Source organism: Corvus moneduloides, chromosome 3, assembly GCF_009650955.1.
Source record: "Corvus moneduloides isolate bCorMon1 chromosome 3, bCorMon1.pri, whole genome shotgun sequence".
In the NCBI taxonomy this organism is placed as follows: domain Eukaryota; kingdom Metazoa; phylum Chordata; class Aves; order Passeriformes; family Corvidae; genus Corvus; species Corvus moneduloides.
This window is the reverse complement of record NC_045478.1, coordinates 111068996-111096350: the sequence shown is the minus strand read 5'-3', so window position 1 is coordinate 111096350 and position 27355 is coordinate 111068996. Positions and strand designations below refer to the sequence as shown.

Here is a 27355-nt window from a genome sequence, read left to right as displayed (position 1 = left end):
TTTTCTATGTTTTTTAAAAACTCTTAAGAAATTCACAGAAACCACCCTATCAGCTTGAAGCTCTCTGTGTTTCATTTTATATGTTTTAGGGAGATCTCCAAATCACAGCATTCCCCTGCATCTTTCAATACACCTTGTTTTGTCCTTTTCTGGTTTAAACTCTAGTATAGTCCCAAGCACTTCACTGCTGCTTTAAACAGTAGTGGTAATAAACATTCACTGAGGCTTTAGGTCTAAAGTCATAATCATTTTAGTTTGGTCCATATTGTAACAGAAATATAAGAAAATTCTTTTTAAAAGCAGCACTGCCAAATTTGACTGTTTGGTTGCTTTCCCCTTTCTGATTCTTTGCCTGTACTTGTCTGTTTTAATTCTAAGATCTTCAGATTAAATTTCTTTTCCTGTATTTATCAATAAGTACCAAGCACTATTCCAGGGCTATGGAAAACTTAGTCGTATATGAGTAACAAACTGTCTTGCTGGTTGTCAATTAGGCTGTTCCATGAACTCAGCTCTTGGATGCTCAGGAAGGCTCAAGTCACTCTGCCTATATACTTAGCCTATATATCCATGATGTGTCACGCATGGCACTGTTTGCTTGAGGTTTTTTGTTTGATTTCTGTGGCATTCCTTATGGGCAGGAGGTAAATTCCTGTGCATGGATGAGAGAATGTCATAACCCAGCTCTAGAATTAGCATCAACACACAGTCTGCATTTAACTGAGGTGCATTTTTCCCCTACAGTCTTGGAGGGGAACTTTAGCTTAACACCTTTAACTTCTGAAGGTCATTTAATAGCTTATACATGAGAAAAAGCATAGTTAGCATTTCTAAAGAGCTTGTAAACAGTTACTCTCTAGGTCAGATACCACAAAAATACAGTGCTTCTGTAATCATGCTTATTTTTCTCTCTTTGCCTCTAATCCCTTGCCATTTGTAGTGTTCCTCACGTATAGATTTGAAATAAAAAGTGGACATGCCATTGTTATTCATGAAAGTAAATCCATGTTTATCCTATTTGACTAGTAATATTAATTTACTCCCAGTAAAAGATTACTGTCAACAGAAGAAGAATGAGAAGCGTGAACTTACTCAGTTTAGAGCATTTATCAAAAAGAAGTGTAGTGAAGTAATACCACCAATATTTTACTTGAAAATAGTAGCATCAGTTGGATAAAATAGCATCATTATCTAGAATTAGGAGAAAAACAGAAATTGCTGAATAACAAGACCAAGAGGAGCTGTTTGGCATGTTGGGTTTATGAATCCAAGCCCAAGGAAATGAGTGAGTGCTCCCCACAGCCATCACCTCAGTGCTGACCTACAGAAACCACAAAATGACCTGCCAGCTGCTGCCATTCCTGTTGCTGGGGCAGGGCAAAGGCAGATGGGCACTTACTTGATACTACTTCCTGCCTGGAAGAATTTTCTGAGTGATCCTGGCTGCCCACCAGAAGAGTGCTTATTAGGATGAGGACAGGAATAGCTCTGGGATGAGACAACTCAACCCCTCATCATGATCATCACCTGTAACTACACGTTCTGTGTTGGGATGATTCACACCTCACATGGAGTGTTTGGGATTGTGGGATTGTGTACTTCAGCAGCTTTGCAATTCAGGGAAGGAAATGCATTTTACTTTATAAACACACCATAAATTTGATTTGAATTTTGCCATGTGGCATTATATTTTAGCACTTACTACTGTTAAGGCTACAGTAACCTCTATTCCTCTACAAACAGAAATAACTTTTTCCTTACAAATCTTGACTTATTTTACTGATTTTTTTTTCTGAGATCAGTGTTTCCTGTGTTGAATTCTGTGAGGTGGTGAATGGTGAAGAATTGTCCCTTGCAGAAATAAAAGTGCTTTTCTCTTTAGCATGTGACCTTGCTTTGGTGTGCAATGTTGCTGCAGAAGTATTTGTCTGTTGGACATTTGTCTGCTTTCCTGTGTGCATGGGTTTCCCCCAGTAAACTCACCCATTCTCTAATATATTTATTTAATTATTAGGGTTTTGTTTGGTTTATTTGTTTGGGGTTTGTTGGGTTTTTTAATGTTAAAGTACCAACAATCAAAGAATGTTATTTAAATTGTCTCCCTGTGGAGATAATGCTGGCATTTTGATTTCAAAACCAGAAGAGGAATCTTCCAGAAATTATTTCAAACAATTTGCTATGAATGAATAGGATCTGATGTGAAATCATCTTTGGATTAAATGCTTTAGGAGAAAGTTGTGTTAAAATCAACATGAACTTTATTCTGCAAACACAAATTAACAGGAGGTGCTGATGCCAGGGCTCAGTTAGTGTAGCACTTTGCATTTGTCTTCACCATTCTTATTTTCACTCCATTTAGTGCTAGTAGGAATGACTGAAATTATACTTCAATGTTGTGGAAAAAATAATTTCCCTGAGAGAGAATATTATTTTTCTTTCTCCCAAGAGATAATATTTAATAGTTATTGCTTTCACATTGTGCCTCGGATTTGTGAAATAAGCACAGCAGATCTTTTCTGTGTGAGCTGTCCTACAGTTACTGGAGTGCTCAGAAAAACATCTACCCTGTGTGTGTGAATGGCTGAAATACCTCTCACACACATACAGCAAAGAATGTGAAATCCTCTGTTTCACATTGGGTTAGAAGTTCAATGAATAATACAGGATAAAGATGATGATGATAAATTTTGAAAGAAAATAAGAATAAGTGTTGACTGGAGATCTAAATAATAAGATTGCATGTAGGTCTGTAGATACAATGCAGCCAAATAAGTAACCTGGAGTAGGAGCCTTTCATTTTTATTTAGAAATGTTTCAAAGTAGGGGTTTTTTCTTCTTTCATCTTCACTGTGCCATATTTAAAACTATTTTGCTCTGGTGTGCACCGCACTTCCCGCTTTACATTTCTAATTAAAATGTTTGTTGCTATTTGGAACCTCACTGTGTGAAATTAAATAAACACTTTTTTAACATCCATAAAATAAATCAAACATTTTTTTCTCATCTGAAAGACACACAATTCAGTCACAGCAAGCTTATTTCTCTGTTTCTTTTGTTTTCTTTTTTTCATCTGCCTGGTAAGCTAATTTTCTGCTGAAGAACTACTGGTTAAAACTCTTACTTGTTTTGCTATGTGGACTTTATCTTTTCCCAGCACTGTATGCAAAATACTTCAATTTTAAGTGTTCAAAGATTTTCACTGAGAAGAGTGATACTGCTCACACAAGCTAGCACTATTATTTCTCTCAAACATAAAATGAAAGAGAGTGTTTTAAGTAGCATATCAGGCCTCTTATTTACAGAGATTAACAGATTCCTTTACTTGGATTATTATGATTCCTGCCTCTAGGATTCGAGAACCTGGCAAATGTAGCATCCCTCATCCTGCTGATGAGCCGATGCAGAATCCAGGCCAGTACTGCAAGGGGAAAACAATATAAATGTGCAGTAGTGGTGCATGACTGCTACATTATAAAGGAAATATGTATAAATTACATGGACGGTATTTAAATGCACGTACTTTATTTTTGTAGCATTCATGTCATAAAACTTCTAAAATTTTAATTATTTATGTATTTATTTTAGCGAAAGTAATTGGTTTTACTTCATACAAAATACTTCCAGAAATCTTTTCTTGCAATCCAAGGCTAAGTGCTTAGTCCAAGATTTATGGGAAGTATTTAACATTGAATGGACTCTACAGCCTGCCATGTGGTATTACAGCTCCGTCTTTTCAGATCCACTGCCCTGTCCCGTCCTCCACAAATCTGACATTTGTTCCACCCTTTGCTGAGGAAACTCCTCCAGCTTTTGCTTTCCCATCCCATACAAATGTTTTGTTAAAATGTTTTGATGTCACCTTTCAGGGTTTCAGAGATCTGCTGCTCGTCAGGAAGGAATCTCAGCAGATTCCTTTAAATGGAATGCTAAAGCACGATATGCACTATATTTACTACCATGTGGCTACTTACCAGATAGAAAAACAATTGGCAGAATACCATCTTCTTGGGGAAAAAAAAAGTTTTGATTATTAGACTTCTTATCTTTCAAAAGCATTGTACTAGCATTATTAACATTTCTGTAGTTGTGTGTCTCTCTGCTTTAGTTTTCCAGTTAGTGGCATGAAGAATGAATAATAAAACTAATTTCTGACAGAGAAACCCAAATCTTCCCTCTCAGATGGAAGAGAATATTCATTTTTCCCCTTCAGAATGCTGAATACCAGATACATTCAGCAGAACTGGAAGGCAGAATGAAGAGGTCTCTTGGTTTGGTTCTCTTCCTGCAAGAGGCACATGAGGCCACTGATGCATGAGAAGCAGCTTATCTGTTCCAATCTACAGAGAAATGTTTCTCTTGTTTTCAGCCAGAATATGAACAGCAGTGTCTAGAAAGGTTTCCTTTAAGCCTTATGTGTTTAAACATTATGCCAAAACCTAGTTTTGAAAGGCAACAAAGAGTTTCTGTCCTTGCAGGAACTTTTTCCTAGTTTAGAAATGAGATATACAGCAACCAGACCTACCCTAGACTTCATTTCAAGGGTTTGCTCTCAAAATTATGTGAAGCTAGGAAGCTTCTCGTCTCAAGACTCATCAGATTAGTCTTCCAAAATGCAGGATTTTACTCCCTTTGAAATTCAAGGTAGTGATCATCATTTTGTCTTTTGCTCTAAGAAGGAGGGACAAAATTACGAATTGGGTACAGTTTACTTGCTGACTCTCAAACAATCATATGGAAACATTTATTTTTCTGTGACTATTTCCATTGCTGTTTTCCTCCAGTCACTTCTATGGAGTTGTAAAACCCGTGTTTCACATATTTTCCTCTTTATTGCTGTAACCTTCAAGGCCAGTCTCTCTTCAGAATTTAATAGTGCTTTCAAGCTCTCACCTCTCATATGCTTGATTATTGTGTAGGTCTTCATGACTTTCCTGTAGCTTTTGAAGAGTTGTCCAGAGAAAAATACTGGTTTGCGTCAAAATATGTAGCAGAATAATGCAGTACATTGAAACCTGCCACAGGAAGACAGAAATCTGAGTCCCAGAGGGCCTCAAGGCTCATTTCACTGAAGTTATGGAAGCTTTGAAGACTTGCTTGGGCAAGATTTCTGTTTCACACATTTGAAAGGGAGCTACCTGGGTGTCTGTACATACTCTTAGGGAAAACTGCAGAACAAACAGTAACACTTCACTTTGTCTTTATTTGGGGTTGGAGAGCTCTGTGGTCACAGTAATACTTTGTCCACAATTACCTCTTTTAGGAGTTTCCTTGCCATGCGCTTTAACACCCTAACACACTTCAGCAGCTCTAACATCTGCAGAGTAGTCACTGCAATGTTTTGTGGGCATAAAATGATTACTTGCAGAGGCTGAGGCATTGGTGAGGGAATGGTTGAGGTGAGAAAATGTTTTTCAGACTATAATAGTAATGTAATCTTTTATTTCCTCTTTGATACATATTTTCATGGATCTCTGTTGAGATTGGTTGATGTGGTTTTCACAGGTTGGACTCATTGGCTCGTCTAAAAGTAGCAAAGATTTTTGTGTTAATTGTCATCTGGTTTCCAGCTAGAGAATTGTAATAATCCTTTTTTTCTTTCTTTTGAATGAGAAACCCTTTTGCTGACAAAATAAGTAAACTGTCAGAACAAAATATCCTATCAGTCCGATCAACATCCCAAAAAGCTTGTTTATAAATTTATCAGTTACTTTAGAAGTAATGGGTGGTATGCCAAAAAACAATCTGAATTTCTTATTCTCCTTTACAGGACGAAAGGCTAAATTGCATGTTCAGTTGGTCTTGTGATCTGTGGAAATCAAATTTAAATTGCTCTACCATTATGTGTGCCTTTCTGTTTTCAACCTGAAGTTTTTAGATTTCCTTCCTCACCCTCTCTCTACCTTTTAATCACATTTTTTACCCTTTCTGTGCTTTCATACCACCTGGACTCAAGGGGCTTCCAAAAGTTGTGGCAGGTCAGCAGCTTTAATTTACAGTGTGGAGATTGTTGTGCGAATACCTGAGGGCAGGTTCGGCTCAGGTTCACATTTTCCTTTCAGTCTTTATTTCTGCATGAACAAACACCAGCAAGTTTCTGACTGACTTCCACTACTGTCATTCTTCTAAAGACACAGGTTTTCTCTCTATTTTTTATGAAATAGCTTTTCATAAGCTCATCTGTAACTTAATTACAGCTGGTTTTTCTCCCATGGTTTCCCTGCTCAAATCCTGTACAACAGCTCTCATTCAAACCTATTTATCATAGTACATGAATCTTCAGCCGTCTCCACTGCTGCCTCCACCACTTAAGGGTACTTCCCATGTTTCACACTACAGATTCTTGCTGTTTGCCAGCTGCTGTCTTTTTATCACATTCTGCCTTTGTGTTCCTCCTCCCTTTAACTATCAAGTACCCCATAATGGTTCCCCCTTTTCTGCTATCAGAAATTCATTTTTTCTTCATCTAAAACTGTATGGCACCGAAGAACATGTACCACCTACTCATTTGGCAATGTATAGCAGGTGCTGTTTTAACCTGCCATTGTTTCTACCACTACAGTGTAATATTTTCTGTTACCATGGCCCAGAGCAAATGATCAAAAATGCTCGATGCTCAGAGTAACTTACTATAGATTTTCCCTGGAATTTTGGGATTTTTACCCCACCCCCCTTGTGAATAGTTAGTTATTCTTTTATATCAGTCATCTGCTCCTTTCTCCTCTTAACATCACTGTTAGGACCATCCCCTCTTTTATCTTCTGTTCTGCTAACCTGTTACATTGGTCCAGACAAACGAATATGGCTCAAAGTCTATTGCAGAGTTCTTTTTATCAAATGAATTAAACTTTTCAATGTTCAAAGAGTAGACTTCAGAGCTCCGTTTCAAGAATGCCTGTTTGTGACTGACCCACATGAAAGCGCATTTGCAGCAGTCTATTTTTAAGAGTAAATCACTACAATGAGTACCAAAAAGGCTTTGGATTTTTGCCAGGTGCTGAGCTATGTCCGCACGGAGTGGGACCCCCTCGATGCCAGGTTCAGCTCTGTCCAGCCCGAGCAGGTGCTGACGGTGGAGCACTCGGTGTCCTCAGCCAAGGAGCCCATGGCCGACAGCTGCGTCTACAAGTGTGTCCGGAACAGAATCCAGTGCACCACCGTCACCAGGATCCCGCTGCGAGCCAGGGCCATCAGCTGCTGCAGAGATGTGACGGAAGACAAACTGGTGCTAGGCTGTGAAGACTCGTCAGTAGTTCTGTACGAAGCCTACAACCAAGTGACTCTGTTGGCCCAAGCAGAGCTGCTCCCTGCTGTAATAACCTACCACCCCTCCGGAGCCGTGCTGGTGGTCGGCAGCTCTCAAGGGGAGCTGCAGCTTTTTGACACAGCACTGTCCCCAATTAAAATTCAGCTCTTGGCACAGGACTATTCACCTGAGGCAACTCTGCAATTCAGTAAACACTGTGAAGTGCCCACCAGCCTCATCCAGATCCAGTGGGCTGCTCTACCAGTTGCATTTCCCAACCCCAACAGCATGGATATTCACGACCTTTTGTTGGTTAGATTTGACAAAGGACCCTTGGGAGTACTTCAGTTTAAACTTGGTAAGTTACCAAGCACATATGTTGAACCTTGAGCTGTCAAAGAAACATCTGTACCCCATAAGGTTTGGAACATCCTAATTTTAGATATATGAGACCATAGTCTTGAAAGCAGATTGTTCCAAAGATACTTGAAGATACCAAGGAGTTCTTTATGCTTCACAATAACTTTATACCTTTTCATACAGGGTCTGACAGAATAGGACCCTGATCTGCTGTCTAATCAGCATCCCATAATATTCCTCACTACTTCAATAAAGCATAACAATTTTTCATCTGGAAATTTCATTTAATCGGTGGCATATAATTTTAGGAATTGTATTCATTCTGTAGTAATAACCCTTACAAGTTAAAATAAGCTATATTTAATAATAGAATAGTAATGCTATTTTCCTTACCGAATTTTTTTTTTTGCATGTATGATGTATATTTGTCCAATATTCTGTTCTTCCTGGCTTCAGTACATGAAATTGCACCTTTTCTTCCTTTGAAGACTTTCCACAGAAGAAGGAGAATTTTCATGACCTTCAGAGCAGTTTGGTCTCTCAATTAATTTGCAAGGACTTGTGAATAGAAGAAGTAATAATGCTAATTTTAGAATTTATATAACACTTCTCATTTTAGGTGTAAATAGACTTTAAAGAGTAAAACCACAACTAACTTCCTTTTACAAGCAGAAAAACAAGAAGCAGTAAAGGAAACCTAAATGGCTTTCCAAGAGTTACACAGTGGCTGAATTAAGAATAAAACCCCTGCAGTGGCTCATCAGTGAGAACTGTATTCATTTCATTCAAGTCAGGCAAGTTACAGTGGTGCGAGCCCATTGTGAGAGCTGAAAAAACAATCATGCTTAAACCCTCTGACTCCCAAGCCTGTGTTTCAGCAGGGCAGACAGCCATCCTGGAAAATTTCAGCATTTTGCCCATTGTCTGTCCAAGAAAACAGGATTACTTCTGTAGATCTTCATGGGAGTTTTTAATGATTCTTTTGTATAAAGCTATTGAGATTAGGAAGAAACCTCTTTTATAAAAAAAATCAAAAACAAAAACAGCACTCCAAAAGACTCAAAATAACAACCTGGGTGATAGTAAGATTTGAAAATCTACTTTATTTCTTTACTTAATGAGATATACACGTACTTCTGTGGGGAAAAATCTGTCTAAAATTACCACAGACCTAAAAATTTGAAAGACTGAATTAAAAAATTTAACCAAGTGTGCCACTGCAAGAAGGATGTTAGCAACAAAAAAATATTAGATTGACTTACAGTTGTGTACTTTTTAAAAAGCTGATCCAGAATATTGCTATTATCTAAAAAAACTATTTAAAAACCCGTTTACAGGTTACCATTTATTTTGCACTTATTCGCTGCAATAAGTTCAATGACAGGTTTAATAGTTACAGAGTACCCCAGAACACTAATTATAACAGCTGTTTGATGGTTTTGTGCATGTTGGCCATTTTACAAAAAAACAAACCCTCTAAATTATCTCTGTCCTGATTTGGCTGGGATGGAGTTGAGCAAGAGGCACTCTACCCACCTCTACCTTGCTTTTCTTCAGTCCTCCCTGGTGAGGTTTTCTCACAACAGCTTTCCACAAAGCACAGCTTTCCCCTTGCTATCTTTAGCACATTTATGTTCTTACCAAGGCAAGCAGGCTCTCAGTACAGGGATTTAGAGGCCTTTCCTGCTAATTGCCAGCTTGTAAACTTAATTGGACTGTCTCCCTGGGCACCGTTCCTAAATCAATTAGGCAGTGAGTTGGCTGTCACCTCTTTTTCCCAAGCAGGTTGCCTGGAAGCGCACCACCCAGGAGAAGTCAAGCATCCAAATGGGAAGATGTTGACCTCTGCAGCTGAAAGTTATCACATTTTAAAATTCATTCTGTATAATTACTGTAAAATCTCTTCTAGGAAGAAGGCAAAGCTCTCTCCCTTCTTCCCTCTCTCCCTCCTTGTAGTCCATCGTGCAAAAATGCGCTGCTCTCTATTTCATCCTGGTGTTCAGCTTTACACCTCATCTCCTCCATTTGCCACAATGCCATGGGAACACTGGTGGTTAGTGATTCCCTCTTCACAGTCTCAGCAGTTTTTAGGTTTCTGCTGTTTAAGAAATAAGGCAGAATAAATAAATAAATTAATTTAATGCATTAATAAATTATAGCAAAAATTTAGGAGCTCATGACAACAAGACCCAGACAAGTTTTCAGGACTGAAAGAAAATCCATAAGCAATACATGGTTTGGAATTGTTTCCCACAGAAGTCTGTTAAGGAACTGTCTCAGTGAGAATAGGCAAATATATTTTTAACTACCAGCTACATTATGGTTTTGGACCATAGTGCTGTGAATCTCCATTGTGCTGTCTATGCAGATTTATTTCAGGAAAAAGTCAAATATACCCTCAAACACTAATGACAAATATTTTTGGTGTCTAATGCCAGACTCATTTCAAAAAGCGGCTTCTTGTCATTGATGTCGGATCTCAGATAATGCCAAACATGGTACTGGTGCCAGTGGTTCAGAATTGCTGGCCTCTAAAGGCATTTTAAATATATTATTATATTTAGTTAATATAAAAATAAATATTTTCATCTTCACTGAGAGGTTAATGTGGAGATTGCCCAGCTCCTGTAATACTTTAAAAACACTAAACATTTAGGTAGGAAGAATAAAGTCTTCCATAACTATTAAATATTAACAAGTAGAACATGTCTGTTACCCAGTGTCCATAGGCTTTAATACGTACAAATATCAGGTGAAATATGATAGAGAGCCTTTCTTTAATTATGCCCAAAAAAATTAAGTACTTCCTTGTTACAAATATGTAAGGTTTTTCCTCAAAAACATCAGTTCTGTATATTCAAGTTCTCAGCAGGTTACTTCTTCTCAAGCTATAGTCAGATGTTTTCCTCCACTTTTTTTTTCTCACTTCTTATTTTGCATCACAAACAGTGTTCACATTTTTGAAAGTTTTGTGAGGTATGTTTTATATATAACAGGTCTGCTTTTCTCTGTTATCAGGCTTTGTTTTCCCCAGCCAGTTCTATGGTTTTAATACCAGTGTCAAAATTCAGCTTGTTCCCTTTCTCATCAGAACTTTTTCCATATGTTTAGTTTCAACAATCAGAATGTAAATTGAAAAAATTAAAAAAAACAACTATGTTTTTATTTAAAGAGAGAGAAACAGTATATTTATTCTGGTCTCTTTCTAATATTTGGAGGAGTACTGATAAAATACTCTATCAGAGCGACCCAAAGTGAGCAGAACTTGCTAAAATGCCACGCGTGGCCTATGCCTATGATCATGTGGTTAGTCAGAGACAATAAAGAACATTACTTCCTGCAGCTTTTCAGTCATCTTTTCTGTTTAGAAGCTGACATCTACAAGTCAAGAAACATTCTTGTGGCAAACTTGTTCTTGGTTTCATGTGCAACTTGTTCTTGGTTTCAAAGGTCTGTAATATTAAGATGTTGATAACTTCCGTGGTATCCCCACGGAAAAAATGCTCCACTTAGTATTGCGAAGCTAGAAGGAAGTTCCAGAGCAGCTGCAATGTGGAGAGTAATTGAGTAAGAATTGCTTTGAGGTTGGAGCTGCTCTACACTTGTATGCATAGATACATCTGTGGGAGACAAATGCTGGGGTTTAGTGTTGTCCAGCAGTACTTCCTACAGGAGGGAGATGCTATGAAAGTGAATTTATTGCCTACCTTACAATAGTGATAAACTGCAAATAAACTTGTTCTACTTTGTCTAAGCTGAACTTCATTTCGTGATGTTGTCACCTGTGACTTTTGGCTACATTCATTCAACATCCATATATGAAGTTCACTGATGATTTTTGTCTGCTGTCCAGCACCCTCAGTCTAAGTATACCAAAATAGTAAGGTGCTATCTCATATAAAAAATTCGATACTGAAACCCATCAACTTAATTTTCAATTATAGCAATTATTTTTAACTGTTCCGAAAAGGAGTCAGCTACTGTTTTACATATTCTGTGTAAAAGTATAAACCCATTATCTCTGGTTGTAATATTTCTTATTGAAGGTGTGATCACAAGAGGACAACTGGGCCCTGTGGAAATCATCCACCAGTACATTCGTTATGATGAGATACAGGAGGCAATTAATGTCCTGAGCACCATGAACTGGAACACGATGGGTCAGCAGTGCTTTATCTGCCTGAGTGCCATTTGCAACCACCTCCTTAAACAAAAGCTTACACCAGCCAGAGAAGGTAAGAGACTGTTTATATTTCTAATGCGTTTTTGTGGTGTCTTGGTAATTCGTGTATGGATTATGACAATGTATTTATTGACTGTATAAAGAGACATCCAGACAGTCAGCCAGATTACGGTGCCTCATAACCACATGTCATTGTAGACAAGTCATTTCAATAAAATCTGGACCAATGTGTTGACTACATTTTAGTTTGTATCAATAGTGATACTAAAATAATGCATATTGTAGTATATATATACTGTAGGCATTTCTTGATGTATATAGCACTAACATTATTAACTATTAACTATAGCACTATTATTATTCATTACATTCTGTAAATTTAGCTTATGTTACAGACAAGAGTTAGTTAATACAGGATTAAAATGTTTGTGCTATATTCATGCTGAGACAGCACCAACTTAAGGAGGGATGTTTTCCTGCAATGGGGACAAGAGATTTTAGTATGTTTTTTAAGGTGCTTTCAAAGGGTCATTCTTTCATTACAAGATGCAAAGGCCTTGAATACACTATCCTCTGCTGCCTCCTTTAGGATTAAAGCATTTGTCCTCACTGTAATCTAGCCCCCTGCAGCAGTAGCTAGGGTCCCTCAGAAGAAATTCTGAGTTTTAGGTTTAGCCCCATCTCTGCTGAAGCGTGGTGTGGTGCCTTCCTCTTGATTTGCTGTCTATCTTGAAACTCAATAGACTTCAAGATTTTGAGTGCCTTGATTTAGTGAAGGTGTTATCTTCCAGTCTAGCAGGCAGACAGCTGGAGACCAGGCATCTTTTGTGGCAAAAGAGAATACTTAGGATTCTGGTGTGTTTGATGATAGAAAAACTCCAAGGTGTCCTACGTGGCTGCCAAGCCATCAGTTATCCCATTTCGTGGGGTCTGATTAAAAAAATCTCTGTGTTGCAAACATGACATATATACTCTAAATAAAACGTGCTTTGAAAAGGACCTGTGAAAAGGGCTGACTATGAAACTCTTCTAAAAATATTATAAACAGATGTCTGTGTCTCCCCCATGCAGCTCCTTAACACTGTTTACAGCAGAAAGAATTTTATTCCATCCAGGAGTTATTCTATCTAAGTCTAACAAATTTGGCATGGTAATTTGTTTTCTTTTTTATTAACAAAACCCAGTGGGACCTTTTATTTATAGTAATGGGGCAGTTATCTTTGAGATCTTTATCCTGCCTTCAACATCAAGCTGGGCTATTTAATGAATGTATAACTGTGCTAGTAGTTACTCATACCCATGTTGGTTGAAATATTTCAGAAGTACAAAACATGCTGTCAAGAAAACAGCAATGGCAAGAGACTATGCCTTGTTTTTCTATTTTAATCTAAATTGACTGCTGCTTTGAAAGAAAATACCTTTAAAGTCCGACTTATCTTACTATCTAGATTGGAGATAACATGAAACTAATTTACTAACAGTTTGCCTGTGTAACTAACACAGTACTATCAGCACATTTAGTGCTATCAAGCCTAATAAAATCAAATGTAACTATGGTTGGAAGTAAAGAAACATTATCACTAAATACAGAAATTCCTAGTTCAAACAAACATTAGTAACGGCAAATCAGTGAGATTCTGTCTGCCTAATGAGACAATAGGTCATATTTTGCTTTTAAAACAACATAAATATACAGCAAATACATATATAGCAAATTCTCCCTTTCCTGCCTATAAGACCTTGTACTACATTGTTAACTCTCAAGCAAAAGTTGAAGGGCATAAATATTATTGATCATTTAATTTCCTTTCAGCTAAGCATGTGGGACACAGAAGTATACTGTATCTTTACTTGTATTGTTTATAGTTTTGTATTAAAAACGTAGAAAAATGCCTAAGAGCTTGAGCTGTGGAGTATAGCAGTCAGAAGGTATTTAAAGAAGAGAGAACTTGTGTAACAAAAGGGCTTTATTTTATTGATTACAAGGGAGGTTATCCTGTTTCCCACCACTATGTGCTGTCAAACCCTTAGGGTTTCTAGACTCTTTTATTTAAAATTTTTAAAGAACTGTGGGCTGAAGGAGGTTCCTTAGACCTCAAGGCCATCACAAAGAGGGTTCTGTTACCCGCTGACCTAACACAATAATCCCTGAAAAACTGAACTCCCTTGTTGTTTGCCTAAGAGGACAAAGACGGTTTGAGCTAATTGAGAGTTGATCTCTACTGGACGATCTTGTTCAAGCTATATTACTCTCATGAGTCACTTTTAGTTATAGGCTGCTGGTGAGAACTTGATGTGTTATAGACTTCTTTATCCTTTTGATAGCTTTTGTTGCTCAAAGTCATTGTCAGCTCTGCCTCCAAGCCAAAGTTCATATGCACGTTTGTGTTTGTAAAATCTGTCATATTTTAATTCCATCTGTCCTACAACAACATCACATTTCATCGCTGTTTGAGGAATTTGACTGACTGCAAACATGAGCAACCTGTTGTAACTGAAACTAATTCACTTGTTTCATTGCTGCTGTGTTTGAATTCCACAGCACAGCTTGAGGCAAGCCTTGGAACATTTTATGCTCCAACAAGGCCTCTCTTGGATAGAACTGTGCTGGAGTACAGGGACCCCATCAGCAGATACGCAAGAAGGTTCTTCCACCACCTGCTCAGGTGAGTGACAGTTTCAACTTCTATCAACTTAAAATTGATTACATATTTCAATAACTACCTACTTTAATGTGGTTAACGTTTTCCAAGAGGACCACCCCTGAAAAAAATGCATTCATTGTTAATGTTTGTTTAACTTGCACTTTGTTCCTTTCAAATAGAGTAATGCAGATAAAGTGCTATTCAGAGCTCTTCTGTCATCAATACACTTAAAATGAATCACCCTTTCCCGTTTAGCTTGATAGAAAAAAAGATAACATGCTTCTGAGAGATTGATATTCACCAACTGCTTGCAGATTAGCTATTGAAAGAGCTTACAAACTTGGAGAAAACACTGAGTTTAAAAAGATGCTAGAACACAAAAAAACATTGCATGGTCCAAGACATTTTTGTCTTTGCACCACTGAAATCTGAGAATTTTGTTATTCCCACCTTTAAAACTCTCATATTCATGTTCCAGTAATTTTCAGTGCCATTAAAATAAGAAGAGAAAATGCAATGTTGAATTTGTCTTTAAATGATATAGAATCATAAAATGGTTTGGGTTGGAAGGGACCATATAGATCATCTCGTTCCAACCCATCTGCCATGGGCGGGGACACCTTCCACTATCCCAGGTTGTTCCAAACCCCATCCAACCTGGCTTTTAACATTTCCAGAGACAGGGCATCCACAACTTCTCTGGACAACCTGTGCCAGTGCCTCACCACCCTTACAGTAAAGAATTTCTTCCATATATCCAACCTAAATTTCCCCTCTTTCAGTTTGTATCCATTACTCCTTCTCCTACCACTACAGTTCCTGTCAGAGTCCCCCTCTGGCTTCCCTGTTGCCACTTCAGGAAGGTTACTATGGGGTCTCCACACAACCTTCCCTTCTCCCCACTGAACAGCCCCAAGTTCCTCACCTTGTCTTCACAGGGGAACTGCTCTGATATTAGGAGAGACATAATACCAAATTCAGCAAGAATTTATAGTACATTGGTTTACAGTTGTATTTTTTCAATCCATTATAGATATTGATATGCAGCAGTTTAACCTGTTCACCAATGCAGCTGAGACATTCCCTTTGAGAGTTATCCAGTGGATGAAAATAAGGAGAAATGCTGAATGATACAATGTTTGTAACACCTTGTTGAGAAGGAGTGTAGATGGACATAGTGAGAAGACTTACAATGCACCCTTTTGCAGTGATTCATACGTTGTCTGCACAGGCAAAGCAAGTTACTTTGATAGCATAGAATGTGCTTTTTTTCAAATCTAGAAGAAAAGTATTCTATATTTTGTCTTCTAGATTTTAATTCTGAAGAGAATCATCTTCCTAGTAAACAGGTCGATTCCAGTGGGGAAATTATTCCTTGTAGAAGAATGATCCAATATTTGTGTAATATGTACCAGTCTTTCACTGGAGTTTTCTTAACACACGTGGCCACAACAGTGGGTACAAACTCTGTTATTGCCTTTCTCCTAGAAACCAGCAGGGAAGATGCTGTTGTGGCAATGGCCAACTTGTCATGGCTGTGGGCCAGTTGCCTGCAGAGGACAGATGCAGGAAAAATGCCTCAGAGATTGCTGAGAGGTATAACTCTAGTGCTCTTACATCTGCAAAAGAAAGGTGTATTCCCTCTGACTCAGGATTTGCTTCCAAGTGCTAGTAGGCATGCAGAGGCATGAGGCCCTGACTAAGCTGCCAGCCCTTGAGGCTGCAGCTGAAACACTGACTCAATCCTCCTGAAACAAGAACCTTCAGTGTCAGAATGCTGCCTGGACAGTGTGGGGCACAGTAGGAAATGTGCACAAGAGTCACCTCATATCTTTTACTTCCCACTGTAAAGCAGCCCTGGAACAATCTACAGTTGTGGTGATTTTTGGAACAAATGTGTGTTATTTTGCTGTTCTCCTGTTGTCAAAGGGATTTGTATTCGACCAAATCAAAGTGACAGGATCATGTGATTGCTGCAGAACAGATGGTAATGCTTAAAGCTTATCTCAGAAGACATAATCTAAGTACAAAATTAAATGTTCAAATACGGGAGATTTATCTGATAGAAAGCAAGGAAATGATGTTCAGAACTGATGATTATTGCATTAAAGCGGCTGTGCCTTAATTGGTGTTTATTTCCTTTTAGATGTTTTCTTAAGTGACTAGAATGATTTAAATGTAGGCTAAGCAGAGAGAACTACAGATTTGTTGGAGAGCAGTAAACCATGGTTCTGGGTGAGTGAATGCCATCCAGGCATGATGCAATGTCTAGGAGGATCATAGGGAGGCACAGTGCTCACTAACTCAGGCACATGAAAGTTACAGCTGCTGCTATTATACCTCTCTGTGATAGACCAGCAAGGCAAGGCACTCCTGCCAACCTGATTTACAGCTGTGGGTTCAGAACAGGAGGAAAAGTGAGAAGGGAATTATGCTCTTGCCTTCTCAGGTCACCATGTTATGCCCATGAGGACACTGAAAATGGGGAGTTCCTCCCTCTACCTGTTTGGCAGGGAACGCAAGGTCAGGTAACATGGGAGGAATACAGAGATGCTGTAGGGAGAAAATTTGTGTGGCCAAAGCTCAACTGGAGCTGAAGCTGCCCAGAACTGTGGGAGACCATAAAAACAGGGATTTTTAAATACATTAATATCAAAAAACAGTGCAGAAATAACATCAGCCTGTTACAGGATGAAGATGGTCACCTCACAAACAGGGCCATAAAGCAAAGATGTTTAATGCTCTTTGTCATCGACACCAGCGATGGGGTAAGGGGGTCCCAGTGACCTGAACGGGGCCCTGAGGACCATTCCAGTGCTCCAGCTGGAACCCCGTGAGCCTACAGGGCCTGATGGGATTCATCTGAGAATACTAAAAGAGCTGCCTAATGTCATTGTGAGGCCTGTCTCCATGATTTTTGAATTGTCTTGGGAATCTGGAGAGGTCACAGCTGACCAGAAGCTGGCAAACATTAAACATTGTCCCAGTTTTCAAGAAGGGCAAGAAGGATGACCCTGGAACCTGCAGGCCTGTCAGTCTCACTTCACTGCCTGGCAAACTATTTTGATTTTTGATTATTGAGGGGGAAACTGAAGAACACCTGAAGGACAATTCACTCCTTGGTCACAGCCAGCAGAGCTTCATGACAGGAACGTCCTGCTTATCAAACCTGATTTCATTTTATGACAGGGTAGCCCACCCAGCTATCAAGGGAAGCCAGTTGATGTCACCCTTTTGGATTTCAGTAAAGCTTTTGAAACTGTCTCTCACAAGATCCTTCTGGACAAAATGTCCATCCCCCAGCTGGACAAACACGTCCTCTGATGGGTGAGCTCATGGGTGGGGCACAAAGGGTTACAGTGAGCAGGGTGACATCAGACTGGGGACCTGTCACTAGCAGTGACATTCTTGGCCCTGTGCTCTTCAACATCTCCATAAATGAGTTGGATGCAGGACTGGGAGGGATACTGAGCAAGTTTGTAGATGACACAAAATTGGGATGAGCTGTTGACTCCCTCCAAGGCAGAGAGGCCTTGAAGAGAGACCTCAACGAATCAGAGAGATGGGCAGTCACCAACTGTATGAAGTTTACAAGGGAAAGTGCCAGATTCTGCATCTGGGACAGGCAACCCTTGTTGTGTTTATAGACTGGGGAATGAGAGGCTGGAGAGTAGTGCTTTGGAAAGGGACCTGGGGGTCCTGGTTGATGGAAAACAGTGACCTGACAGACAGGAGGGTCACTTGGTTTGTTCAGCCTGGAGAAGAGGAAACCGAGGGCAGACCTCATTGTGGTCTTCAGCATCCTCATGAGGGTAAGTGGAGAGGCAGGCACTGATCTCTTCACTCTGGTGACCAGTGACAGGACCCAAGGGAAAGGCCTGAAGTTGTGCTGGGAGAGGGTTAGGTTGAATATTAGGAAAAGGTTTTATACCCAGAGGGTAGTTGGGCACTGGAACAGGCTCCCCAGATCAGTGGTCACAGCACCAAGCTTGACAGAGCTCAAGGAGTTTTTGGACAGTGCTTGCAGGCACAGGGTGTGATTCTTGGAGCTGACCTGTGCAGGGCCAGGAGCTGGACTTTGATGATCCTTGTCAGTCCCTTCCAACTCAGGATATTTGAAGTTTCTATGATTCTATAATTTGATTTATTCACTTTTTTACCCTTTTTCATTTACCACGGAATATTTGCAGGCTAGTTATAAGTAGCTAATGTATCTTTTCCGAGTGATTTTTTTGGTCACAACAGAAGACTTGGATGCAGAAGCCCTGTAAACTGAGATGGTAAACTTGATGCAGCATTAGGGGGCATTTGTTACTCTCTTGTGAGTGTGAGGAGACAAAAGCAAAGTGATCACTTTGTACCCTACTGCAGCAAGAAGTGGAGGAAGAATATTGCTTTCTAAATTATGTGCAGTAAAATTGTGGCTGATATTCAAAATGTATTTCTTGGCGTAGAGTAGGGCCTTCTGCAGTTCATTGTGGCTTCAGAAAGAGCAAGCAGCAGATTCACAGAAGTTAAATCTAGAAGATAAGGAACTAAGGAGAGGAACTCAGAAGTTTGGTAGGAAGAGCAGGGAAATGGGGTTAGAAGCATGAGTAAAAGACAAGGTGTTGGGGACAAAGGTCTGAAGGCAGACATGGGAATGTACATTGTCCTGCAAGAAGGGCAGAGTGGTAGTACAGAGCCAAAAGAGGGGAAGACAGCTTAGGATGTGTGTGGTGGGCTGTAGAGGAGACCAGACACATCAGGGATGGACAGGGAAGGGCAGAGTCTTTCATACAAGATTAAAACATTAAAACACTTAAATGTTTCTAGATCTAAATCTGAAAAATGTTCATATAAACAAAAGTTTTCACCCCCTCTCTCACTTGCCTTTGAATGCCCCACCAATCTGCCTTAAGCCTTTTTAGAAGGACCAACTCAGGGGAGAGAAATATTAATTCATTCTACATGCTGAGACAGTCTTTGACCTGCCTGCTGAGTCTGCCAAAAAGGTGCCAGTTATTGTTGTACTTTTAAAGATGTGAGTGTCTGTATTTACTGGAATTGAGAAATAGTTACCTTTCTGGAAGGGCTATCCTCACCTAGTAATAATCATGTGCCAGTGATTTTACTCTTTACTGTAGGCCAAAAGGTTGTATATTCAGTTGCAAGTAACTGGAGACATCCATTTTCACATTATCAGGGAGATTATAGGCTATCTCTTTTTCTACCATCAATGAGGTCAGTTTCTAGAAAACGCTGAATGCTGTGATGGCAGATTCCCTCTTCAGGCATGAGGGAACTTTATAAAGAAGATGCTCCATCTAAGTTCAGGTAGGCAAAGGAACACTGGCAGCATGACTGAAACAATCGCAATTAGAAGGAAGGAAAATTCTTTGCAATATATTGGACTCAGCCATGTTACTTGTATCCATCATTATAAAAGCCAAGTTCTTAAATTTGCAAACCACACATCATCTTCAGCTTCCACTAAAATAGAAGCTTAGAGCTTTGCAGGTATAGGCCCTGAATGTAAAATGTGGAATACCTCCAAAAACAAGCGTTCAGTATACAAAATTAAAATTAAAGGCCTCTTAATTATATGCCAGGGATCCATTACAACAGTATTTATGGAATGAATAACTATTTTCACTCTAAATTCTTATCTATAATTAAAAAATACAGGAACTGAATTACAAGTGCAGAAACGTATCTTAGGTGTTCCTTGCCACTTCAGTAGCACTCTGCTATTTTATTATGATGTCACTGCTTATAATAATATAACGCATTATATCATTATGTAAAATGTTGAGCAGAGGTGGATTTATTGGGAAGCCTTGGGGAGCTGTAACCTCCCTGCCCCCACCCTTTTGCTGCATGTATTTGTGTGACGGGGGAGTGGCTGTGCCACCTCCTGCCTCTCTCTGGCAGCCTCGTGTCGCCATGTACGGAACACGGAATGGGATGGAACAATTTTTCACTCGTTAACTGTGGCATCGCTGACTCATAGCTTTGCTTCACTCTGATCAAGCATTCGTAAACTGTACTTGTCATATTTTCTAATGCATGAAATTATCTTGTTTCTTTGACACAGACACGCGGGCACAAACACACGCCTGCTCTGTTGTGTTCCATTTTTTGAGTGAGAAAGCAGGGCTAGAAAGTAAAGTCTGAAATGCAGCGCAGGAGTTGCAGAATTAAGATGCAGCCACAGTTCCGTGGTTCTGCTGTGCCCTTTCCTCTTTTGTAATTCTGTTTTTGTGTTTGTGAGTACCCAGTTTAAGGATTGTTTTTCTTTTTTTTTTCCCCTACATGAAAAAATACTGCGATTCAAAACTGCTTGGACCTTTCAATCTGATAATTTCATTAAGAGAATGTAATTTGGTTTTTTTCCCATAGTGCAGATATGTTTCCCTACAAAGCAAAGCTTTGTTGTAAATAACAACATAGTGTTTTTTCATCTTTCAAGAGCAAAGTGCAACTCTGATCACATTCACTGGTAGAATTTTGGATGGATTCATGAAAGATTCTCCTTTGTATGAATCCAAAATGAGAACCTCCACCATGTTTTTACTTTTGCTGTTGCCATTCCTTCACGAATCTCAGAAGTGTTTTATTCTTCCCAGTGTTCTGTGTAAGATGCTACTGGATAAATGCAAAAATTTATCTTCATATTGGGCAGAACATTCATCAGGTGGTATGACTTTGCACACAGGACTTGATAGGGCTCCTTTGTAAATAAACACTGTTAAAAGAAGAGGAGAAGGTAAGTGGTCATTAGCATCAGGAGAGACCTGCTTCCAGCCACCACTGATCTTTATGAATCACTTTACTATTCAAGAGTTCTGAAGTGCACTGCTATACTACAAGACAAGATGCCTGGACACAGACAGTTATCACTTAAGTCCAAGACAGCCTTTGAAAAGCTAAAATAAAGCTCTTTTGCCCTGCAGGTACATCACTAATGCAGTACTAACTACCCCTTGGTAAGCAGGTTCCCGTATCACTACACTGCAATCTCCAAAGTAGATATTCACTGTGAGTATTTCCATCCTAAATAGGACCCTAAATCAAAGGTGAAAAAAATGCCTCAGCTCCATAGGAATGGTTCCCAATCCCATCTGTTGCCAACTGTATGGAACTGAGAGGCAGAGTGAGCAAAGAGCTTTTATGATCCTTTTTAAGAGCACCCTAGAAGTAGAATCTATAATTATATTGGTACATAGTGTGTCACAAAATATGTATAAACATTAATGATGACATGATTGAGGACTAAGAATGTCTTTTATATTCATAAGGTAACCTATTAGGCATTAAATTATGCCTTCAGATAAAATGATCATTGATGGCAGTCAGGTTCTCTATGGTGGCCACATGAACAGAATTCATCTCTACGGGAGTAAGTTCAGTAGTAGCATTTTCACTAAAGTCACACCTTCTGGAGAGGACTTTGAAGAGTCATTTTTTTGTCATCTTTTGAAAAACGATCAAAACCAAAGCTTTTCATATTACCACCGCACTGATAAATGAGAATTTATATTGCTGTGATGGAACTACACATGAAAAGATTCCCCTGGTTGTGCTTCTTGACCTGTTTTAGAAACAAGAAATAAAGGCACCTATTTAACAGAACTAGGTTATTTTTGCAGTTAAAGAGGTTAAAGATCTCTGAAAAAGTTTAGACTGTCTTTGCTTCAGTCCTATGTTGTTAATGATTTCTTTTCTTAAATCAGCTCCAACACAGTTTTCAATTTCAGTCAGGTACTTTGATGCTACAGGAATAACTCCTGGATTTAATTCTCTAGCAATGATTACAATGTAAGAAATAATGAGCAAAATATTGGGGTGGGGGGACAACGAATGACATGACATAATTGCTTGATAACAAAATCCCATGAAGATAAACCATGACAAATCTCTGTCAGAGATTTGGGCAAGATTTGCTGCCCAACCTAATGGGAGAGACACTGCTTGGGGGATGGGAAGAACAGCCCCTTACACACACTTAGAGCAGTCCCAGAGCTGCTATAATCTGGACCCACTTTGCACAGCCACCAACAGATGCAGTTTGGTGGCCCAGAGTGCCAGAAGTCATCCCGTCCTCTGCTACGTCGCCAGCCATGGGACTGCACTAGAAAAAAGAAACACGAAATAGCTACACTGGACTGATGTTGTTTGTGCCAAATCTATTCCCACATGCTGGTTAATCTGACTTTGATATTGCTACTTTCAGAAGCTGAACCCACATTGAGACCACTGTTGTGTTGTTGTGTAACTGATAATCTGCCCTCGTAAGGTGGCTTTTTCCTACTGTACTAGCTGTGCAATTTCCCTGAAATCTTAAGGGCTTTGGGCATACACTGAGTGCAGAAACAATGCAAATATATAATTTTCATGGACAAAACCCTCAAAAATTAGTTCTTAACAAAACATATCCATCCTTGAGCAGCTGTTGTAAGTCAGCATCATCCTTCCCAGGTCATCAGTTTCTCCCTCTCCATCAACTTCACCTAGTAACTAATAGTACCTTCTTTTAGAGTGACACTCAAAAATCTCTGATTTGAGGTCCTGACCAAGAACTGAATTTAGGAGTTATTTTTTTCTTTGAAGTCTTTCCAGATCAATTCACGTCTCATCTCTTTACCAAGACACTTTTTCTCCATTCATCTTCAGAGTCTTCCTGAGCCCCACCATTACACTTCCCTTTACTGTATGTGGACCACCTGACAATATTCTGTTGTGAACTCAGCTCATCAGATCAGATCTTTCTCTTACTCCCTCAGCCTTTTTTCTGACTTTTCTCCCATTTCCATCCAGTGCCCTGCAGGAAGAGCTAACTGAATAGTCAGGCAGCCCTAGGCTGTCTGTCTTCACATGCAGATCTGCCTTTTATGGTTCTTTAGAACCCAAGAGCATGTGAAGGGAACACCATAAGGAAAATATAGAACGAAAGTCAGCAATAGCTGTTTGCCCAGTAACTGGATGTAGTGTCTTGGGGGTGCACCTCACCTCTCATGCCTTAATAATGTAGAATTTATGTGTCCTACATGCTCATCTGGGCTTCCTCTGTAGTTAGTATAAAGACATGGGCACCCAAAGGATGAGTAATCCCATCGAAGGGAGATGTCTCAGATAAGCGTGAAGAGTCAAACTCAGTGCCTATCCCTATCAATTAACTACAAAAGGAGCCTACCTAATTAGCTTAAATTAGCCATGTAAAGGTAAACTGTTTGAAGATAAATGGAATGATTTGCACTGTAAATGTCTAGCTCCTGTATCACATTATTACTGGCCAGTTAACAGAAAGATCTTAGATGCTCAGATATTTTCTGTAATAGAACGAGAGAGGCACATAGACTAAAAAAAAAATATATGAGGAAAGGTTTACAAAAAGACGCAAAAAGCAGACAGGCATGCAGATCTCTTTAAAAATCTCCTTTTGACTAGTTGGCTAAGATAGGAGAGGATGGGCATGTTTCTTGGTTTACACTTGTAAGAGCTGAAGTATCAACTAGAGATAATAGTAATATATGGCCAGCACTAGGTAAAGTTAATTCAGAATTTCTAAAGGTAGTAAAGCATAAAACATCTGAAATACACGCTGTGGTGTGTAACCTCACATTTAGAATGACCTTAGCACCTGAGGACAGAAACATGGAAAATATTAAGGCAGTTTTCAAAACAGCCTGGAGAGACCTTGGAGAGCTATGCCCTGTAAGTCCAGCCTCTGTACCAGTGAAATTAGTAGAAACTATATTTTAAAAATGTGTGAACATGCAGACAAATAACGTATTGGGGGAGAGTCAGCAGGATTTCTGTAAAGGCAAGTCATGTCTCAAAACTCCAAATTCTTTGATGTCAGCAATCATGTCAGTAATGGATATCCAGCTGCTGCTGATGAAAGTTTGACCACTGAAGACCTTTTTGGAAGGTCTCCCACCAATATGTCTTAAAGAAACTAAGCTGCCATGGAATTAGAAGAAAGCTTCCCTTTCATAGATAAGTAATTCATTAAAAGGTAAGAAACAGAGTAAGAGTAAATGGTCAGTTGTCATGGAGGTCACCAATGGAAATTATAAGCATAGCAGATCTGTACTTAAAAGTAACCTGGCAAAGGAGCAGATAGTGAGCTGCCAGCATTTGCTAATGGTACTAAATTATTAACACTAGTAAAGATAGGACCTGCTGTGAAGATCAGCAAAAGGGCTTCACAGGATGCAGTGACGTAGTGTCAAAATTGAAGATAACATTAAATGTAAATAAATTCAAAGTGAAGCACTTTGTACACAGTGGTGTGTGACTCCATGTGTAAACTGATGCAGTCTGAGCTCAACATTATTCTGGAAGAAGAATGTGGTCCTATAACTCTACAGCTATAAAATAGTTCAGTGCTCAACAGAAGTACAAAAAGCACATTGCAAACTAGGAATTCTTAGAAAAGGACTAGACAGCAAAACAGTGAACTTCAGTTTAGCTGAATTTTGTGTGTAGTTTTGGAGTCCCATAATCTGTAAAAGGATATAGTAGAACTCAAAAGGTTTAGGAAGGGCAGCCAGGATGATTAAAGGCATGAAACAGATTTAGTGAAAGGAATGACTAAATAGACTAGAACTCCTCAACCTAAAGAGGAGGCAGCTGAGATAGAGATCTATTAAATTGTGTTAGGGGGAAAGAGCGCAGTAAATGACTGCTCACCGCTTCTTCTAATACAAAAACTGGAGGTCATCAAGCAAAGCTAACACGTGGCAGTTTCAAAATACAGTGATTCTTCACGTAATGTATAATTAAAATATGAACCTCCTTACCACAGGATGTTGTGGATGATAAAATTGTATGTGAGTTCAAAGGCAAGGTTCAGAGAAGAGAAATTCACTGAGGAACACCAGCCTAGAAACCACCTCTGGCTCAGCAAATCCCTGAACCACAAATTGTTGGAGCCTAGGAGACTACTTAGGGAAGTCTCACCATATGCTTGCCCTGTTCTAATATTCTCTCCTAGCTAATGATAAGGGATTATGTCAGGAGTGCCTTCAGTCTCAGCAAAAGGCTGTTCCTCTGTTTTATGTTCTGGACATGATGCTGTGCAGAAAAAGCACATCAGACTCAATAGTTTTCTATTTGCTCCCTCAGAAATGTGCCAAAATTCATACAAAGTTCCAGAGAATTGCTTGTCTGTCTCTTCTGTGGATGTGTTTGCTGTAATGGAGCTGTTACGTGTGGGAATTTTATGAGCATTTCCACTGCATTATTTTATTATAAAGAAATAATTTGGCTATTGACAAACCTAGATAGAAAAAGTAAATATACTCCAATGGATCCATAACTCAGCAAGTGATTCAAAATTTGGCCCTGCACCATGATTCTGTAAGTAGATATTTATATTTAGGCAGCCAGCTTTAGAAAATATTGTACTAATGTATTTTCTTCGAGAAGTCTTAGCACTAAAAAAGCACGTCTTATCCAATGTCAGGCATGAGGGAAAATTGGCCCTGTACCTCATAGAAAGCCAAGGAGGAAAAGGGCTTGTTCATCTTAACTTTAATACCAAATTTCCATCTGCTGCAGCTCGAAATGGCAGAGATATCACACGTATACAATAGGGATTTATTATAGAGGCAGCAACTCATCCTTAACCACAGCGATGATACTGGGCCTCTGTTATATAGCTGTCTTTAGTGTGTAGACATGCTGATATGTTTGCTCAATAAAATCCAGCTTTCAAGACATACTGTTAAGTTTACATGATCACCAGAGTGAGAGGGATAAAGCTGGAAAAGAAGAGAAGCAGAAGCGAATTAATGCAATAAAGGCTAGGATTTAACAGACAGGGTTGAGTAAAATAAATGTGAAACAACAGGTGTCACTGACTCTTATCAGCATTTTTAATTAACACCTGTTTTTAGCCCAGAGTACTTTGGAAGAGTATGTTGGAGTGTGTCTGTATTTAAAGATAAAGATAGGCTGTTGAGAAGTTACTAAGTAGTGAGAGGTTGGAGGAATGAAGAGGTTTGGGGGTGGGGGAAGCCTGTGCTTGCTGGGTGGGTGTTGGTTGCAGCTTAGAGAAACCTGAAGGAAAGCCACAATGATAAAATTGCAAGGTAGGGAAATACTGCTATGGCAACAAAATATGTTCTGAAGGAATATGAGTATGAAAAAGGAAATAAGGAGTGTAGGAAATTCAAAGGAAGTACAGATTACAAGAAAAGACAGAATCTAGTTTAAAAAGAAATAAATTGGAATAATTTTGATTTATGTAATAATATTTCATGATAGTAATGAATTTCTGCTATCCAGACTTTTATGGCACCTACTCCTGAAAATTTCAGAGCACTTGACAGGTACGAAAGAATTCTCATTCACAGTAGGAAGAGGATGCAGCCATACTCTTCAGTGGCCCATCCTACAAGAACCCAAGCCAACATGAATGACCAGCATCACATGGGAAGTGTGTGACATAAATGTTCATAGAATCAGGATCCTTAAACAAATATTTCTTCAGTGTAGGCATGAGGCAGTTCCAGAGTGTTACAGTAGTGCTGGTTTATAATTAATTTGAGCAAAGCTCAACAAATAAATTACGTATCTTTCTTTATACCTAGACCCACTGTTTTTTCTGGAATATTTCATACATCCAGACTATTTCTTGCTAAATATGTATTTTAAAGGTTTAAATGATCCCTTATTATTAAGCTGCTTCATTCAAAAATTAACTTGGTTTACTTGAAAATCTGACTCAAAATTCTGTCCTGAGAAGTGTGTAGGACAGAGTCACCTGAACTATTTCACACAAGAATACATATTGGTTTCCTAGAGCAGAATATCACTCTAGAAGACAGGAATCACATGGTAACATTATTAACTTTTTTTATGGTTGGTTTGGGAATGACCTCAAGATTCACAGCCAGTTAGAGCCCTCAGGGGCTTTCTCTTGCCAGAGAGTCA

At 39.1% G+C, this 27355-nt stretch overlaps 1 protein-coding gene across 15 annotated transcripts in view; it reads left to right on the top strand.

Annotated features, from left to right (window-relative positions):
• The window catches only part of WDPCP (WD repeat containing planar cell polarity effector), a 148848-nt gene that overhangs the window by 69319 nt on the left and 52174 nt on the right, over positions 1-27355 (top strand). For all 15 annotated transcript variants that reach the window (XR_004239099.1, XR_004239100.1, XM_032103525.1 and 12 more), the window contains 3 exons: positions 6992-7601; positions 11650-11838; positions 14329-14452. Coding sequence is in view for 13 of the 15 variants with exons in the window: in XM_032103525.1 (XP_031959416.1) it covers positions 6992-7601; positions 11650-11838; positions 14329-14452 (923 nt within the window). In the remaining 2 variants the exon portion in view is untranslated. The remainder of the gene's footprint in view (positions 1-6991; positions 7602-11649; positions 11839-14328; positions 14453-27355) is intronic.